Here is a 17,758-nt window from a genome sequence, read left to right on the forward strand (position 1 = left end):
CATCATCATCATCATCCTTCATGGACTTCAAGGGTCTCATGCATGTTTTTTCTCTTCCACCCCTTTTATCCTCACAACAACTCTGTGAGGTAAATTGGGCTGAGCGAGAGAGAGATTGACTAGCCGGCCCAAGGTCACCCTGTGAGTTTCATGACAGAGGATGGATTTGAATCCAGCCTTCCCCAGTTGTCTGCCTTCCAGATGTGTGAGACTACAACTTCCATCATTCCCAGCCTGGTTGGTGCTTGAGACTGAGAATGAGAAAAGTGATTGAAATTGAGTCAGGGAAGTTCCAGATCCAGGCCTCCCCTCTTCCATAAGCCCTGGCCCTTCAGCCTCAGTTCCCGTATCTGCAAGATGGGTTTAATACACCAGCCTACCTCAGGGGGCTGTTTCACGGATTACTCCAATCATGTGTGTAAAGCGTCTTAATCACTGAAAGGACTGTATAGATCAGGGTAATGTGTGACCTTCCAGATATTTTTAGACAATAACTCCCATCATCTATGATGATTGGCCATGTTGGCTGGGGCTGATGGTGGTTGGAATCCAATGACATATGGGCAACCACAGATTCCCCACTCCTGACATAGATTATTATATATTATATTATATTATATTATATTATATTATATTATATTATATTATATTGTGCTTTTCTACACAAGAGCCTTGTGTGGCACAGAGCGGTAAAGCAGCAGTTTCTGCAGCTGAAACTCTCCCCACGGCCTGAGTTCGATCCCAGCGGAAGCTGGTTTCAGGCAGCCGGCTCGGGTCGACTCAGCCTTCCATCCTCCCGAGGTTGGTAAAATGAGTACCCAGCTAGCTGGGGGAAAGGTAATCATGGCCGGGGAAGGCAACGGCAAACCACCCCGCTATAAGGCCTGCCAAGAAAACGTCAGTGAAAGCTGGCGTCCCTCCAAGAGTCAGTAATGACTCAGTGCCTGCACGAGAGGTTCCTTTCCTTTCCTTTCTACACAAAGCATTTGTCATGCACTCATCATTCCCTAACCATGGTTATTTGCGGATTCTTTAGATGACGACATGACCCTCCAGTTTTGCTTCTGTGTCTAATCAGCAGTGTTTTTTAGGGCAAGAAAAGTGCAGCATTTCATTGTGAAAACAAAAGAAAGTATGATTTTGTATTTGCGCTCTTCCACTATACCACAGTGCCACCAAGAGGTTATGTAGGTGAAAAGCAGGAAAGGAAACACTCCTCCTGTAGTACTCTGATCTCAGTTCTGTAACAAAACCAAAGTAGATAACACTGGATTAACAGCCTTGTGTAGAAAAGCTCATAGCATTGGATGAGATTGTCACACCGTTTCAGGAGAAAATTACCCCCTACAGCCCCTGTTTTTAACCCTCGGTCTTCCGCTTGTCCAGTTCCCATCAGCCTTCTTCAAGGGGAGGGTGAACATGTGCGCTGCCTTTTGCTATGAGGTCCTCAAGTGCTGCACCTCCAAGCTGAGCTCCACGCGGAATGAGGCGTCCGCCCTCCTCTATCTCCTCATGAGGAACAACTTTGAGTTCACCAAACGAAAAACCTTTTTGAGAACTCACCTCCAGGTCAGTGAAAGAGGAAGGGCATCGCAGGGGTGGGGGACGGATTGCTGGGTGTGGAGTGGAAGCCAGCTCAGATTTGCAGGAATTGATAAACTAGGCCAGGGAGGTTAATTAGCAGGTTAATTAGCGTGACTTTGGTGTTGATAATTTCCTTCCTTCAGTTGTGATCGGTATTTGAATATATTTTCTTCCTCTTGTTTTTTTGTTTTGTTCAGTGGGTTGGGGGGGGGTTGCGGGGGGAGGCATTTTCTTAAGTACTTTGTTTTTTAGAACAGAAAAGCAAAAAAAAAAACATTCTGTAGATCAGAAAGGCACGGTAGAAATGATTTTGAATGCAGTGTTTTAATATTATCACATTCAAATAAAGAATTGGCTGTAGATAAATATCCCAAGTAAAAAAGAGCTTCAGATATGAAGGACCTCTTTTTGGCTTGTTCTGAGTTTCTGTCTCACATTATTGTTGTTGTTACTATTATTATTATATTCCACTTTTATTCCAAGGAGCTCAGAAAACATAGTTTTCTCCTCAAAGCAAATCTATGAGGTAGGCCAAGCTGAAAGAGAGCTACTGGCTCAAGTTCTCTCAGGGAGCTTCAGGGCTTATTATTATTATTATTATTTTATTTATTATTGAAAACACGCACTCACACTCACACACACACACACACACCAGCAACCACCTCTCTTTCTCTGATAGATCATTATTGCCGTGAGCCAGCTGATAGCCGACGTGGCGCTCAGTGGAGGTTCACGATTCCAGGAATCGCTCTCAATCATCAATAATTTTGCCAACAGTGACCGGCCGGTGAAGGTAGGTTTGATTCACTGAAAGCAAAGCCGCACCGCCAGCCACCAAGGAAGTCCTCTGCCTGTGTAAAACTTAGACGGGAGTTTTAAAGAATGTGTGTGTGTGTGTGTGTTTCAATTGCAAGCTTGTGATCGCCTGGTAGTTCAAAGAGAGCAGGGGAAGGCCTTGCGATGCGCAGCGTGCGCACTCCTTACACCGCCGTTGCTGGGGTGGCCGGCGGGGCCTTCTTCCTGCTGAATGAAACAGACTTGACTGCAAGTCATACTGGGGAGGAGGAGGAGGAGGAGGACTCTGAAAGAGCAGTTCCAGGAATCTTATAAGGGTGGGACGAGAACGCGAGCAGGGTCTGGCCCTGGCGCGGCAAACCCGCCCCACTGAATGACAGCGACGGCCTCTGAAGCAAGAAGTGCAAAAGACACTGTAGCCCTTCCTCCGGACTGGAGCTTTTCCCCCCCTGACATTGAGCTGTCGGCTGGAGGACATCTCAGTGTCATGCTTCACCAAAAGCTGAGCTGCGAGTTCTTCACGCAACGCTTTGGCTTGGAAAGAGTGACTCAGAGGGGTGAAGGGTGTTGGGGCACTGAAGACTTCGTGAAACCCTGGTACTACCCCTCACCTTGTCTGCTGCCGGATAGTGGCAGTGATTACATTCTTGGAAGCACTGGATGGTGCCATTTTCCACTCCCATTGTTTTCAGAGACGCCAGAGTGAGGATAGGAGGTCCTGCCCTTACTCTGACTTGGCTTCATGTCGTTATGAAGCCCAATCCGAGTGAGGGCAACGCTGAAGCCTTGTGGATTGGGAAGAAGAGGGAATGACCTCCATCTGCCATCAGGAACATGTTCTTGGCTGCACCCCACAAATCACCCCTGTTTGTCTTTTTTTTTCCCAGATGGCCCAAAATTCCCCTAACTTTCACATCTTACAAACAGAATGGTGAAATGGGGCAGGAGGCTGTAGTTGTGCTTCCAAGGGAACCTCGTCCCTACACATTCTTTTTGGCAGCCGCTTCACTTTAACACTGGAAGTGTCCATCTTAGCCAGGCAGCACATGGCACTTAAGGACAGTACAGGAAGATGCAATGTCAAGTTTGTGCGTTCAGGCCTCAAGTGTAGCACTGTCCTTGAGGAGCCTCTGTAGCCCAGTGCTAGATCTCAGGCTTTGCAAAGATGCAGAAGAACGGAGGTCCAACCCCTGGCATCTCCAGTTAAAGATCTCTGGTAGCCAGGCTGGGAAGGACCCCCACCGGTAGGCTTGAGGAATCACTGCACAACCCAGGAGACAGCACTGGGCTAGATGGACCGAAGAACTGACCCATATAAGTCAGCTTCAAATGCGATTACCAGTACTACGTATGTGGTGCTATTACCATAGAGATGCAGAGAAGGAGTGACCCCCCTCCCAGGTTCATCCATAAGGAAGAAAGGGAAAGGAACCTCTCGTGCCAGCACTTGAGTCATTGCTGACTCCTAGAGGTCCGCCTGCTTTCGCTGACGTTTTCTTGGCAGACTTTGTAGTGGGGTGGTTTGCCATTGCCTTCCCCAGTCGCGGTTCCCTTTCCCCCAGCTAGCTGGGTACTCATTTTACCGGAGGGGGAGTAAAAAGAAGCCAAAGGCAAAGGTAGAACCAGGCAATCTTCAAAACGAAATATTTACAAAAGTAAAGAAACGCGTAGGCGGCACCTTGGCACTGTAAATAAACTTTTGTAAATATTTCGTTTTGAAGATTGCCTGGTTCTACCTTTGCCTTTGGCTTCTTTTTACTCCCCCACGGGGTTTTCCTTGCTTTTATTATTATTATTATTATTATTATTATTATTATTATTATTATTATTTATTTATTTATATAGCACCATCAATGTACATGGTGCTGTACAGAGTAAAACAGTAAATAGCAAGACCCTGCCGCATAGGCTTACAATCTAATAAAATCATAGTAAAACAATAAGGAGGGGAAGAGAATGCAAACAGGCACAGGGTAGGGTAAGCAGGCACAGGGTAGGGTAAAACTAGCAGTATAAAGTCTGCACAACATCAAGTTTTAAAAGCTTTAGGAAAAAGAAAAGTTTTTAGTTGAGCTTTAAAAGCTGCGATTGAACTTGTAGTTCTCAAATGTTCTGGAAGAGCGTTCCAGGCGTAAGGGGCAGCAGAAGAGAATGGACGGAGCCGAGCAAGGGAAGGAGAGGCCCTTGGGCAGGCGAGAAACATGGCATCAGAGGAGCGAAGAGCAGGAGCGGGGCGATAGTGTGAGATGAGAGAGGAGAGATAGGAAGGAGCTAGACAGTGAAAAGCTTTGAAGGTTAACAGGAGAAGTTTATATTGGATTCTGAAGTGAATTTGCAGCCAATTTGCACTTGTTACTCATTTTACCGACCTCGGGAGGATGGAAGGCTGAGTCGACCTGAGCCGGCTGCCTGAGAACCAGCTTCCGCTGGGATTGAACTCAGGCCGTGCTGAGAGTTTCGGCTGCAGTAACTGCCGCTTACCACTCTGCACCACACGAGGCTCCATCCATAAGGAATTATAGCCAAAATGGCAGTTCTCAGATGGATACCTGAAGTTCAGGCTGTGTGTGACTCTTAATCTTTTCCCGCTATATCTCTGGCTCTGCCCCCGAGTCCATATGGATGGCCCAAGATGGTCTCTGGAGGGAACAAATAGCGAGAAATACTGGCTCTTGGGTTCCCGTGCACTCGATTGCTCTTTGTTCCAGCAAAGGCGACCGGCACACAAGGAAGCAACAGCCACTGACGTTTCTTTTTTTAAGCCTCGCATTTCCTTTTCGGTAAGAAGCTGTTTCCTGCCTGGCGTTCTGCCACAGCTTCTTGCAGCCTCGGTGCTGAAAAGAGAGTAAAACTCTGGTGTTCGATGAAGTAAATGAATGGTTCTAATAGTTTTCTTTCGAAAATAATCTTACAATTAAAACAATAGTAATGCTCAAGAACAGTATTGACATCTAATGTGCAAGACATGCAGCATAAACTTTATAAATAGAAAAAAGAAGGCATTAAGAATTTACATAGAACTATTAAAGCCATTATGGAGAAATTCCAGGTCTGAAGGACTTGATAGCTTTCAATCAGGTTATAAATGCATAATGTTTTAATGGTATACAACTCCATACACACAATGTGCATATTGTTCAAAGTCCAGTTCAGTATGGAAACTATGAGGGCAGGTCTATATTGTTGTATAAATCATCAAACAACGGGTGTTGTTCCAGTTCTTTCAAGATACTTTCAAGATTAATGTATTGTGAAAATATTGAATATGTGCAGCTTTCTAATACCTCGATGTATTGACTTCTAGCTCCTGAGGAAGGACCACTTTGGGTCCAAAACGTTGAGCTCCCAATACACGATTTTTACTATAGTTTTAATCATTATTATTATTATTATTTATTGCATTTTTATACCGCCCAATAGCCAAAGATCCCTGGGCGGTTCACAAAAACTAAAACAATTCAAAATATAAAACAAACAATATAAAAACATGATATAAAATACACATTAAAACAGATTAAAATATACCATCCATGATTAAAACATCTTTAAAACATCCTGAAAACATTCTAAAATTTCACTGGATAGGCCTGCCGGAATAGATCAGTCTTTATTGCTTTTTTAAATTCTAAAAGACTGTCAAGTTAATCGTTGAATAATTTTTGAAAGAAAACTATTAAAACCATTCATTTACTTCATCGAACACCAGTGTTTTACTCTCTTTTCAGTACCAGCGTTTTGGTGTTTTTTCCCCTCTTTCTACTTCTTGCAGCCTTTGTCTAATGCCAAATGCTGTGACAGGTTGTGTAGATGTGTGATGTGTCCAGGCCTGTGGATTCGGTGCAGTTTGGGTTTTGGCACAGAACTAATTTTCTTCACAATCTCAGCCTTCATGATTCTGCCTCCCCCAAAAGAAGTAAAGCAACAAAGAAAGAAAAGAAGAAAGTTTCTAACCCTTTACACTGTAGCTATAAGCTCAGAAATCTATAAAACATGCAGGGGAAATCTGGCACGGTAGAAACAATGTATGATTGTTTCAGGATGCAGAGTTTGCTCCATTCTTGATTCAAAAAGGCTTTAAAGCAGCCTTCCTCAACCTGGGGCGCTCCAGATGTGTTGGACTGCACCTCCCAGAATGCCCCAGCTAGCTGGCTGGGGCATTCTGGGAGGTGCAGTCCAACACATCTGGAGCGCCCCAGGTTGAGGAAGGCTGCTTTAAAGGTTAATGCCGACACTTGAATTGAGCCCAGAAGCAAACCCACAGGCCATGAAACTGACACCAAACTGGCACAATGCCATCCATTTTGTTAGCCCTCACTACCAATCTGGGAGAAACATTTTGGACAAACGGACATTTCTGGACTCTTTTCAAGGCTGCCCCACGTAGTGAGCTATACAGTAGCCAATCCTGGAGGTTAGCTAGGGCATGGATACAGTCTCCCAACTCCATTTCTTAACTGAAAAGCAGTCACGGGTCTTGAGGGAGCAGCTCCAAAATATTTGGAGTGTCATCGTTAGACTCAGATTTATAATTAGTGAATTCCTTTGTTTCTTTAGTGATTGTGATTAATTAGTCTGTATATTCTTTTTGTTTCAAAATAAAATTTCATGAGACAGAGGAAAAGAAAATGGAATGCCCTCCCCTTGGAGGCCCGACTGGCGCCAACGCTGATTTTATTCCGGCGCCAAATGAAAACATCGCTTTTTAACAAAGCTTTTAATGGTTGAATTCACTAGGCACATTGTTTTAACTGTTTTAATAGTTTTACTGCTTTTAAAATATATATTGTTCTAACTTGGTTTATGGTTTAATTTGTTTTTAGCTGTGTATATTTACTGTTTTTATACTGTATGCTTTTATTTGTACGCCGCCCTGAGATCTTACTGATATAGGGCGGGATATAAATGTTTTAAATGGGGACACATCCCCTTCCCCAGTGGTGCTGTCATGTCAAAGTGAGGTGGGACAGCCCCTTCTCTTTTTTTAAGTGAAAATTAAAACTTCAGGAGATCTGTTCGTAGAGCTGTCGCATCGGTCCGCCCTGACCCAGCCTCTCTTTTGGGAGCAGGCAACGGCCTTTCCTTCTGAAGTCAAAGACTTGACCAAGAGGATCCGGACGGTGCTGATGGCCACGGCTCAGATGAAGGAGCACGAGAAGGATCCCGAGATGCTGGTCGACCTGCAGTATAGCTTGGCCAAGTCCTACGCCAGCACCCCGGAGCTGAGGAAGACGTGGCTGGACAGCATGGCCAAGATCCATGTCAAGAACGGAGACTTCTCCGAGGTAGTTGCTTTGGCTGCCCGCCTTGATGAGTCGCCAGAAGCGTTGCTTCACCGCCCTGATCTCTGCCCCTTGTTTTGCAGGCAGCCATGTGCTACGTTCACATCGCGGCGCTGGTAGCAGAGTTCCTTCACAGAAAAAGTAAGTGTCTGATATGGGAAGGGATGGGGGTGGGGGACGTTTTGAAAGGAGGGTTCTGGGTTCCAGGGTGTGTGTGTGGTTGTGTTTGGGGTCTGGAGAGGGTTTGCTTTGTTTTGTTGGTAATGGTTGCATCATCTTTGCTGTGTTTTCTTGGTTTTGTAACGGATTGCGTGAACCAGAGTCAATTCCACTGAAGCCCTTTTGGACGGAGGGAGGACCTCAAGCTATCTGAGAGGGGGAGTGAGCAAGGGCTCTGGCCATAGCTAGACGGGGCTTTATCCCGGGGCGAACCCCGGGATCATCCCTGTGCGTCCACATGACGCACAGGGGATCCTGGGATCAGGGAGGGATCATCCCTCCCTTGCCCCGGGATAGAGCCCCCCTGGTTTTTCCACGGTCCCAGGCTGAGCCCGAGACCGCGGAACGTGTGGCCAGGTGCCCCAGGTTGACCCTGCTCCCTGCGATTCCTTGCGCAGAGCCGTGAGCCGTGCTGTGCCCATCGGGGGTAGGGTGGGGGGGAGTGGGGAAAATAATTCAATTTTTTTAAAAAACAGACCTTTAGCGCATGAGCGTTCGTGCGCTGCTATCTCTTTAAAAACTTTAAAAATGGCGGGCGCGACACCTCTCCTTCTGAGGTTGTCACACGTCACATGCAGCCAGAGGAGGGACCTTGTGATAAACACATCGCAGGATCTTCCCTCCTCTGTTGCGGGCTAAAAGATAGGTCTAGCTAAGGCCTCAGTGGAGTGTCAACTGATCACTTGGTGGGTGGAGCATAGGGTGACCATATGAAAAGGAGGACAGGGCTCCTGTATCTTTAACAGTTGCATAGAAAAGGGAATTTCAGCAGGTGTCATTTGTATATATGGAGAACCTGGTGAAATTTCCTCTTCATCACCACAGTTAAAGCTGCAGGAGCTATACTAGAGTGACCAGATTTAAAAGAGGGCAGGGCACCTGCAGCTTTAACTGTGGTGATGAAGAGGAAATTTCACCAGGTTCTCCATATATACAAATGACACCTGCGGAAATTCTGTTAACAACTGTTAAAGATACAGGAGCCCTGCCCTCCTTCTCATATGGTCACCCTAGTGGAGCAATGGCACTATCTAGAGAAAGAGGGACCATCTCTGGAGCTGGCCAGGAGGAAGAGATAGTTTTGCCTGAAGACCATCCAGCGTGTAGCTCTCATGGGGCAACGCGCAGCAAAGCATCCTTTCACAGAGGCTACTTCTCTTTGCCTTCATGGAGCAGTTTATTGAAGAGGGGCTGAACAGCCCTCAGGCCAGCTTGATCACGAAGCAATTAATCACAAGGGAATGGATTGGTTGCTCTCTTAGTGGACCCTAGGGGCTGATCATCAAAGTCTTGCTATAGAGGAGGAGCTAGTGCTGCAGGAATTAGAGGGACCAGTCCCCCTCAATCCTCACTGCAGAATTTCTGAGGTCAAAAGCCTCCTTTAAGCTCACTTGCCCCAACATATCAAGCTATGCGATCAGTCCCCTAAGAGCAGAGGTCCTGGACTTTAAATCCTCAGAGGGAAAGATGTCTGGCGTTCCTACTTCTGGTTCCCCACCCCCCACCCCACCTGCATCTTGGCCTAGATGCCAGAGGGTCAAAAGAGGGAGATGGAAACCAAGGCAGGACTCCCAACTACACCCTTGAGAACTAATTTCACCCTATTTCAAAAACTGGGAAACTGTAGAACTTGGAAAGATGCAGAGAAGTGCAACTACCACCACAACAACAATAATAGTAGTAGTAGTAATAATAATAATAATAATAATAATAATAATAATTCTTACCTGCCTATCCATTTGGATCGAGGCAGGGTACAACATTAGTACAACAATACAATATAAATCAAATACATAAAATTAATTAAAAGAGCATATAAAACCAATACAATATCAAAAAACGATCAAGACATCTTAAAATTCTTGGTTTAAAATTCATCTGGGTAGGCCTGCCGGAAGAGGCTAGTCTTTAGAGCCGTCTTAAACTCGGAGAGAGAGTTAAGTTGACGAATCTCCTCCGGCAGATCATTTTACAGTCTGGGGGCAACAGAAGAAAAGGTTCTCTGGGTAACAGTTGTCAGCCTAGTTTTGGCTGGCTGAAGTAAATTCTTCCCAGAGTTCCCAAGTGTGCGGGGCAGACTGTACGGAAGAAGGCAATCCCACAGGTAACCTGGATCCAAACCATGTAGAGCTTTAAAAGTAATGACCAACACTTTGTACTTTGCCCGGAAAGTTTTGGCCAACTGCTCTAGGACTTGTATTGTGCAGAAAAATAAATCAGATGAAGTAGAGGTATTTTAGTCAGGTTGGCCTAGGGCATAATTAAATTCATGGAAGGCGTAAAACAGTCAGGGAAATAATGTTTCTTGGGAAATGTACATTATCATAGAATCATAGAATCATAGAATAGCAGAGTTGGAAGGGGCCTACAAGGCCATTGAGTCCAACCCCCTGCTCAATGCAGGAATCCACCCTAAAGCATCCCCGACAGATGCTTGTCCAGCTGCCTCTTGAAGGCCTCTAGTGTGGGAGAGCCCACAACCTCCCTAGGTAACTGATTCCACCGTCGCACTGCTCTAACAGTCAGGAAGTTTTTCCTGATGTCCAGCCGGAATCTGGCTTCCTGTAACTTGAGCCCATTATTCCATGTCCTGCACTCTGGTATGATCGAGAAGAGATCCTGGCCCTCCTCTGTGTGACAACCTTTTAAGTATTTGAAGAGTGCTATCATGTCTCCCCTCAATGTTTCTGTCACTGTGGAACTTCTGTTTTGCGACTACAATTTCCCCTTTTTTTCTTCCTCTTGCAATGGGAAAAAAATGTATACATCCATATATTTATTAATAAATTCATTTTTTAAAAAGAGAGAAGTGGGACCCTTGCCAGGACTCACTGACCTGGCCAAAGTTGTTGTGGGTTTGGAATAGAACAGGGAACAAGCATTGTGGTTTAGGGCTGGTTGTTGCTCTGATTAAAATGGACTTTCCAGGGACTGTTTGTTTATCCTGGCGATGTCAAAAGCTGAATTCATGATTCGATCCCTGGCATCTCCAGTTCTTTTACTTCTTATAGAACCATAGAATAGTAGAGTTGGAAGGGGACTATAAGGCCATCGAGTCCAACCCCCTGCTCAGTGCAGGAATCCACCTTAAAGCGTACCTGTCTCAGGGCTGCCTCTTGAATGCCTCTAGTGCGGGAGAGCCCATGACCTCCCTAGGTAACTGGTTCCATTGTTGTACTGCTCTAACAGGAAGTTTTTCCTGATGTCCAGCTGGAATCTGACTTCCTGTAACTTGAGCACATTATTCTGTGTCCTGCACTCTGGGATGATCGAGAAGAGATCCTGGCCCTCCTCTGTGTGACAACCTTTTAAGTCTTTGAAGAGTGCTATCATGTCTCCCCTCAATCTTCTCTTCTCCAGGCTAAACATGCCCACTTCTTTCAGTCTCTCTTCATAGGGCTTTGATGTTGAATTGGTTAACTGCATTCATCTCCATTTGCTTGGTAGAAAAGTGGGGTTGAAATCAAATCAATGAATGTCCCCTTGTTTCGTTAAACTCTTTGATCTGAATCACGTCAACAAATGTGTTCCCTCTCTCTTTCTTCTCTCCTGTCTGTAGAATTATTTCCTTCTGGATGCTTGACTTTCAAGAAAATTACGCCCAATATTGATGAAGAAGGTGCGATGAAAGAAGACGCTGGGATGATGGACGTTCATTACAGCGAGGTAAGGGAGACTTACTTGATTGGGCAAGATAAATGTAAGAACGCAATTTCTTCTGTGCAAAAGTTCTGCGAAACCAAACCAAGGGATGACTTCAATTTTGGGGAAGCTCTTGGGGGTTGCATTCGGGGGGGGGGGGGCGGGACCAGAGGCAAAATAGGGTGGGGTCAGGGCAAAAATACTAGCAGATTTTAGTGTAAGTCTCTAGTAACGAAGTCTTAGGAGAGACATTTCAACCTTTTAAAATGGCGGAGGGCAAGCAAAAGCAGGAAACCATTAAACATTTGGCGGTCAGGGCAAAGACGTTGCGGCCGTCTGGGGAACCCCTGAATGGCAGGGTTGGACCTCCAGGAAGGCCAGATCTAGTATGCGTGTGGTTCCGCACCACTGATAATAAGACCACTCCCAGTAAATAGAGCTAGCCCTTTGGTTTCTTTTTGCAAGGGTTTTGAGCCTCCCCCCCCCTTTGTTTTTTCTTGCCTTCTGTTTGAAGGCAGTTCAGTTTGGTTATTAGATTTTCTTGCTTATTTCTGCATTTGTCTGTTGCTGTTATAAACCGCTTTGAGCAAGAGACCTGCCCAGTCTAACAAACCCTCTCTAGACTAGACGTGGAGGCCCCAAGCATCATGTCTGATGCCACTGAATGATGTGACACCAGGTGAGGCCACCTGGCCAAGTAGAGAGGAGAAAGCCGTCTTGTCGTGGTCTATTACTTTGCCTGCCATGGATATCTGCTCCTTCCTACTCCAGAGGTTTCTTTTTCTCAAGCGTCCTCCACCAACTGTCTATTTCTGGGTTGGGGAGGGGGGGGCAGAACCTCATGCCCAGGGTCCCAATCCAGCCTGCCTAGGATCCTAGTCAGGTCCTTCAAGGTTCTCCAGATGCCCCCCTTCCCTGGCTCCACCGCCTTTCCCCCAATTATTTGGGGGTTCCCCAGCTTTGCTGCTTCTCCTAAAGCTTCTCCTAGCAGTAAGAGCTTTAAGGTAACTAACTTTTCACGCGGATTTCAGTGGCACGCAAGTGCGACTAACGTGGGCTGGAACCAACCCTAGGAATCCACTGACCTAGTTCTCCATTTCCTTCTTCGTTGGTAAATGTCTGCTCAAAACAACACTCGGATATCAGCAGCTTCCCCTTTTCTTTAATGTCATCTTCAGGAGGTCCTGGTGGAACTGCTGGAGCAGTGCGTTGACGGCCTGTGGAAAGCAGAGCGTTACGAAACCATCTCGGAGATTTCCAAGTTGATCATCCCCATCTATGAAAAGCGGCGCGAGTTTGAGGTAGTGACCCTAAAGCTGGCTTAATCGCCTACTGGGAATTCTGCAGAAGGAAGGTGCAAGGTCCAAATTGTCCATCAGATGTTGCTTTTGCATACGGAAGGTCTTGGGTTCAATCCCCGGCTACTGGAAGGTCTTGGGTTCAATCCCCGGCTACTACAGTTATTATTATTATTATTATTATTATTATTATTATTATTATTTATTTATTTATTTATATAGCGCCATCAGTGTACATGGTGCTGTACAGAGTAAAACAGTAAATAGCAAGACCCTGCCACATAGGCTTACATTCTAATAAAATCATACTAAAACTATAAGGAGGGGAAGAGAATGCACCAAACAGGCACAGGGTAGGGTAAAACTAGCAGTATAAAGTCAGAACAAAATCAAGTTGTAAAAGCTTTAGGAAAAAGAAAAGTTTTTAGCTGAGCTTTAAAAGCTGTGATTGAACTTGTCGTTCTCAAATGTTCTGGAAGAGCGTTCCAGGCGTAAGGGGCAGCAGAAGAAAATGGACGAAGCCGAGCAAGGGAAGTAGAGACCCTTGGGCAGGTGAGAAACATGGCGTCAGAGGAGCGAAGAGCACGAGCGGGGCAATAGTGTGAGATGAGAGAGGAGAGAATGAGGTAGAAGCCCCTTCTCTGCCTGAGCCCCGGGAGAGCCATTGCCTGTCAAAGCAGACCAGCGTTCCCCTTTCTGGCGCCCTTGAATTGTGAAAGGTTACAAGCTTTTCTACACTAGGCATTTATTTATTTATTTATTGCATTTCTATACCGCCCAATAGCCGAAGCCCCCTGGGCGGTTCACAGAAATTAAATCCATTCAAACTATAAAACAAGCAGTATAAAAAACATGATATAAAATACAATGCAAAAGCACAACCAGGATAATCATCAGCAGTGCAGAAATACAAATTTAAAATACAAATGTGAAACAGCCCAGTTAAAATTAAATTTATAGACTGTTAAAATGCTGAGAGAATAAAAAGGCGTCTAAAAGAATATAGCGTAGATGCCAGGCGAACCTCCTTAGGGAGCTCATTTCACAGCCGGGGTGCCACAGCAGAGAAGGCCCTCCTCCTGGTAGCCACCTGCCTTACTTCCTTCGGCAGGGGCTCACGGAAAAGGACCCCTGAGGCTGATCTTAAGGTACGGGCAGGTACATATGGGAGGAGGCGTTCCTTCAGATAGCCTGGCCCCCAACCGTTTAAGGCTTTAAATGTTAATATCAGCACTTTGAATCCGTTCCAGACCTGGACTGGCAGCCAGTGAAGTTGGAAAAGGACTGGTGTGATGTGGTCATTTATTGGGCGCTTGTGATTCCTTACTCGCAGTCATTTAGGAGTAATCCTCCAGTTTCGCTTCTATTTTTTCAGAGCACTTTCCTAGTGTTTTGGGGGGGGGGGTTAGAACAGGGAAAATGGGGTATTATTTCTGAAAGCCCTCTTTCTAGTTGTGTATTTGTGCTGTTCTGCTATAGCGCAGCGCCACCTAGAGGTTCTGTAGGGGGGAAACATGAAAGGAAAAGCTCTTCGTGTCGTGCTTGGATCTCAGTTCTGCCAAACCTAAAGTAGATACAGCGATTAACAACCTTGTGTAGAAAAGCTCTACACCTCATCTGGAGTTCATGGGAGCTGAAAAGACCTGAAGGGTACCAGTTTGAGAGAAGCAGTATTGCACTAGGTGGACCCATGGTCTAAATCAGCTCCCTACGCACGAGTTGTGTATGTGTGCATTTCAGGCAACTTCCCACGTTCCTTCCCCATGTACCTCCCTTGCTAGTAAAAGAACTGTGTCATGTCATGTCGTGGCCTGTTGCGTTTCCTTGCCCCGCCCCCTGCAAGTGCGAGCCAATGAAATGGAACAAGGCTGGGGGAAGAGTGATGATGTCATGTCCTGTGTTCTTTTCCTGAATTTTATCGGGGAAATGTGGTCTGAAAGCAGCCACGTGCCTCGCCCCCCCCCCCTCCCAACAGTGACTAGTTAGGCCTTTTGGTTAAGGAGAAGGAATTGGGGGCCAGCTGCAGGGCCTCTGAGTGAGGAGTAGAGAGGTAAAATTTCCAGAAATTTTGAAGCCATGGGGCAGGGGGAGCGTGTGTGTGTATTTCTTTTTTGAAAAATTGGGGGGGGGGATGCAATATTAGCACTTTTTTACAGATTGAAAGTCCCTTTGTTACTTTACGAACATCAAATGTAATTATGTACAAGTTGGTTTGGCGTAAAGTTATCACATTTGCTATATTAAAAGTACAGTGTATTCAAACAATTATTACAAATTGCATTTACATTTTAAAATGTTTGCATTTTGGGGTGTGTTTTTTATATATAACAAATGGAGCTACAAGCTCCTGAACTGTAAGGGACCTCTTTGGTTTTGCCAGTTTATGAGGAGCAGGCAAAATACAATTTAAAAACACAAACAGAAGAAACCATCAACGTTAGTAACAAAGAAAATTATTTATGTCTTAAACATTTTATTCATCATGCTAAAATAAAACATTCTATAAGCCATTTTTTCTTCATTTTTTCTTCATTTTTTGGGGGGGAAAAACCAAAAAAAGTCTTCGGGGGGGGGGAATGGGGGACAGGGACGTTTTCCCCCCGAATTTTTCCGGGTTTTTCCCCCCCAGGCCTTCACATCTCTAGTGAGAAGTAATTATTGCCATGGGAAAGTAGCAGGATCGTGGACAAGCAGGAATGAATGTGAGCCTAAGACCTGCCATGCTGGATCATACTGAGGGTCCATCTAGTCCATTACTGTGTTCGCACATTGGTCAAGCAAGGACCCACAAGCAGGACACGGGGGCAACAGCACCCTCCCACCCATGTTCCCCAGCAACTGATGCACACAGGCTTACTGCCTCTGATACTGAAGGTAGCACCTAGCCATCAGGACTGGTAACCATCAATAGCTTTCCCTTCCAGGCTATCCAGGGGCCGCCTACTGTGTCCAAACTGATCTTGGGGCAGCAAAATTGCATTTTCTGGAGAACTTGCAAAACAACTGCGCAGCCAGTAAAACCCTGAACGTTGCTTATTATGCAGGGACAGCTCCATCTCAAGGCCTCAAAGACATTTAAACATCTCAGAAGTAAATCTTTAACGCGGAAGCATGATCACTTGGGATAATATTCAGCAGTTTATTTATTTATTATTGCATTTATATCCCGCCTTTTTTTCCTCCAAGAAACCCAAGGCGGCATACATAATCCTCCTCTCCATTTTATCCTCACAACAACAACCCTGTGAGGTAGAGGTTGGGCTGAGAGTCTGTGGCCAGATCGACACCAAGCAGGATACCACACTTTAAAAACGGTTTGAAAACTGTATATGTAATGTGTCCTGGGCCTGAACAGTTGTCATAACCATTATAAACCGTTATAAGCAGTGGTGTAGATCCCGCCTGTGACTGGCCAAAAGTCACCCAGAAGGTTTCCTTGGCTGAGTGGGGACTAGAACCCAGATCTCCCGACTCCCAGTCCAACTCTCTAACCACTACACCACACTGGCTCTCAGTTGGTTATTTTTCGTGTGTGTTTTGTCTTCAGAAACTTACCCAGCTGTACCGGACGCTCCATGGCACTTACACCAAAATTCTGGAGGTGATGCAGACCAAAAAGAGGCTGCTGGGCACGTATTTCCGGGTGGCTTTTTACGGACAGGTAAGCGCATCAGCCTGCCCGTGAAATGTGTTGCGTGGATCCACTTGACAGCGGTATTGATCCGCTGCAGAGGCCTTGATCTCAAGCCTTCTTTGTGAATCGGTCCTTTTTCTCTGCGCTAAGCACAAGTGGGACGATGTGTACATGCCATGGAAAGGAAGTTGGAAGCCTTGCCCAGACCCTCCAAATTTTGCATCAGTAAGAGCTGGCTTCTGTACGCTTTTTAAATTATGCAGGTGGAGGGAATTTGCACCATTTCTCCTCTTTTGCTTGCTGCTTTGCATAATTTATTCTGGGTAGTAAGGAAGGGTGGGGAGGTAAATCCTGTCCCCCCCATCCACTGGAAATATTAATCCTACTCGTTCACTCCCCAGGCTTCTATGATTTGAGTTGACATTGGGTCGGTTTGCATGATACGACAGCCCATCCTGGGTTAATTTACCCATGAGGAGCTGCAGTACGTACCAGCTGCCATGGTGAATATGCAAGCCCCAACTGGGGGTAGCCTAGCTTGTCGTGTCATGCGAACCCAGCTGGTTGGTGTTATTTGAGGGTTAAACAACCCTCACTTAACCCTAAAACAGACAATGTTTAACCCTCAAATAACCCCTGTTGACCAGGTTCGCACAACATCATGAGTCACAGCAACCCCCTGGGTAAATTAAGCCATGATGGGCTGTTAGGTCGGGCAAACCAGGTCATTGGTTATACACTTTGAAGCGTAGTTTTACAACCAGGAGGACTAGGAATGTTTTTTTAAAAAAATGAAAGGAGGTTCTCAAGAAGTGGAATGCTGCACCCAGCACCACATTCGTTGCTTCTTCCATAGAACTCTCTCGTACAGGTAGTTTTGAGGACGACAATCAATATACATTTGCCACGTTGTTTCTGAAGCCCTTTCTAAGTGTGTTATTTTTAGTCCATTTCTGATCAATGACAGGCTTTCTTTGAAGAAGAGGATGGCAAAGAATACATCTACAAGGAGCCCAAGTTAACGGGCCTGTCAGAGATCTCCTTGCGGCTGCTGAAACTTTATGGGGAGAAATTTGGAGCCGACAACGTCAAAATCATCCAGGATTCAAATAAGGTGACATCAAAATGCTCTCGGCAGACCCCCCCCCCTCCCATCCCACCATAACAAATACAGGAGTGGGCATTTCAGAAAGGAATGGAGATGTTGTTCCAATGAGTACCTATTTATTTATTTAGGGTATATTTAAGGTATATTTATCCTGATCCTCAGCCAAAAAGGCTCCTGGAGCGGCTTGTATGCCATCAGT

At 45.6% G+C, this 17,758-nt stretch overlaps 1 protein-coding gene across 2 annotated transcripts in view; it reads left to right on the top strand.

Moving 5' to 3' along the window:
• Nucleotides 1–17,758, top strand: part of DOCK11 (dedicator of cytokinesis 11) — a 122,269-nt gene that overhangs the window by 94,830 nt on the left and 9,681 nt on the right. For both annotated transcript variants that reach the window (XM_063141849.1, XM_063141850.1), the window contains 8 exons: nt 1,387–1,569; nt 2,264–2,377; nt 7,446–7,661; nt 7,742–7,799; nt 11,437–11,543; nt 12,698–12,820; nt 16,365–16,478; nt 17,419–17,565. In XM_063141849.1, coding sequence (XP_062997919.1) covers nt 1,387–1,569; nt 2,264–2,377; nt 7,446–7,661; nt 7,742–7,799; nt 11,437–11,543; nt 12,698–12,820; nt 16,365–16,478; nt 17,419–17,565 — 1,062 coding nt within the window. The remainder of the gene's footprint in view (nt 1–1,386; nt 1,570–2,263; nt 2,378–7,445; nt 7,662–7,741; nt 7,800–11,436; nt 11,544–12,697; nt 12,821–16,364; nt 16,479–17,418; nt 17,566–17,758) is intronic.

This window comes from Elgaria multicarinata, chromosome 15, assembly GCF_023053635.1.
Source record: "Elgaria multicarinata webbii isolate HBS135686 ecotype San Diego chromosome 15, rElgMul1.1.pri, whole genome shotgun sequence".
Lineage (NCBI taxonomy): Eukaryota > Metazoa > Chordata > Lepidosauria > Squamata > Anguidae > Elgaria > Elgaria multicarinata.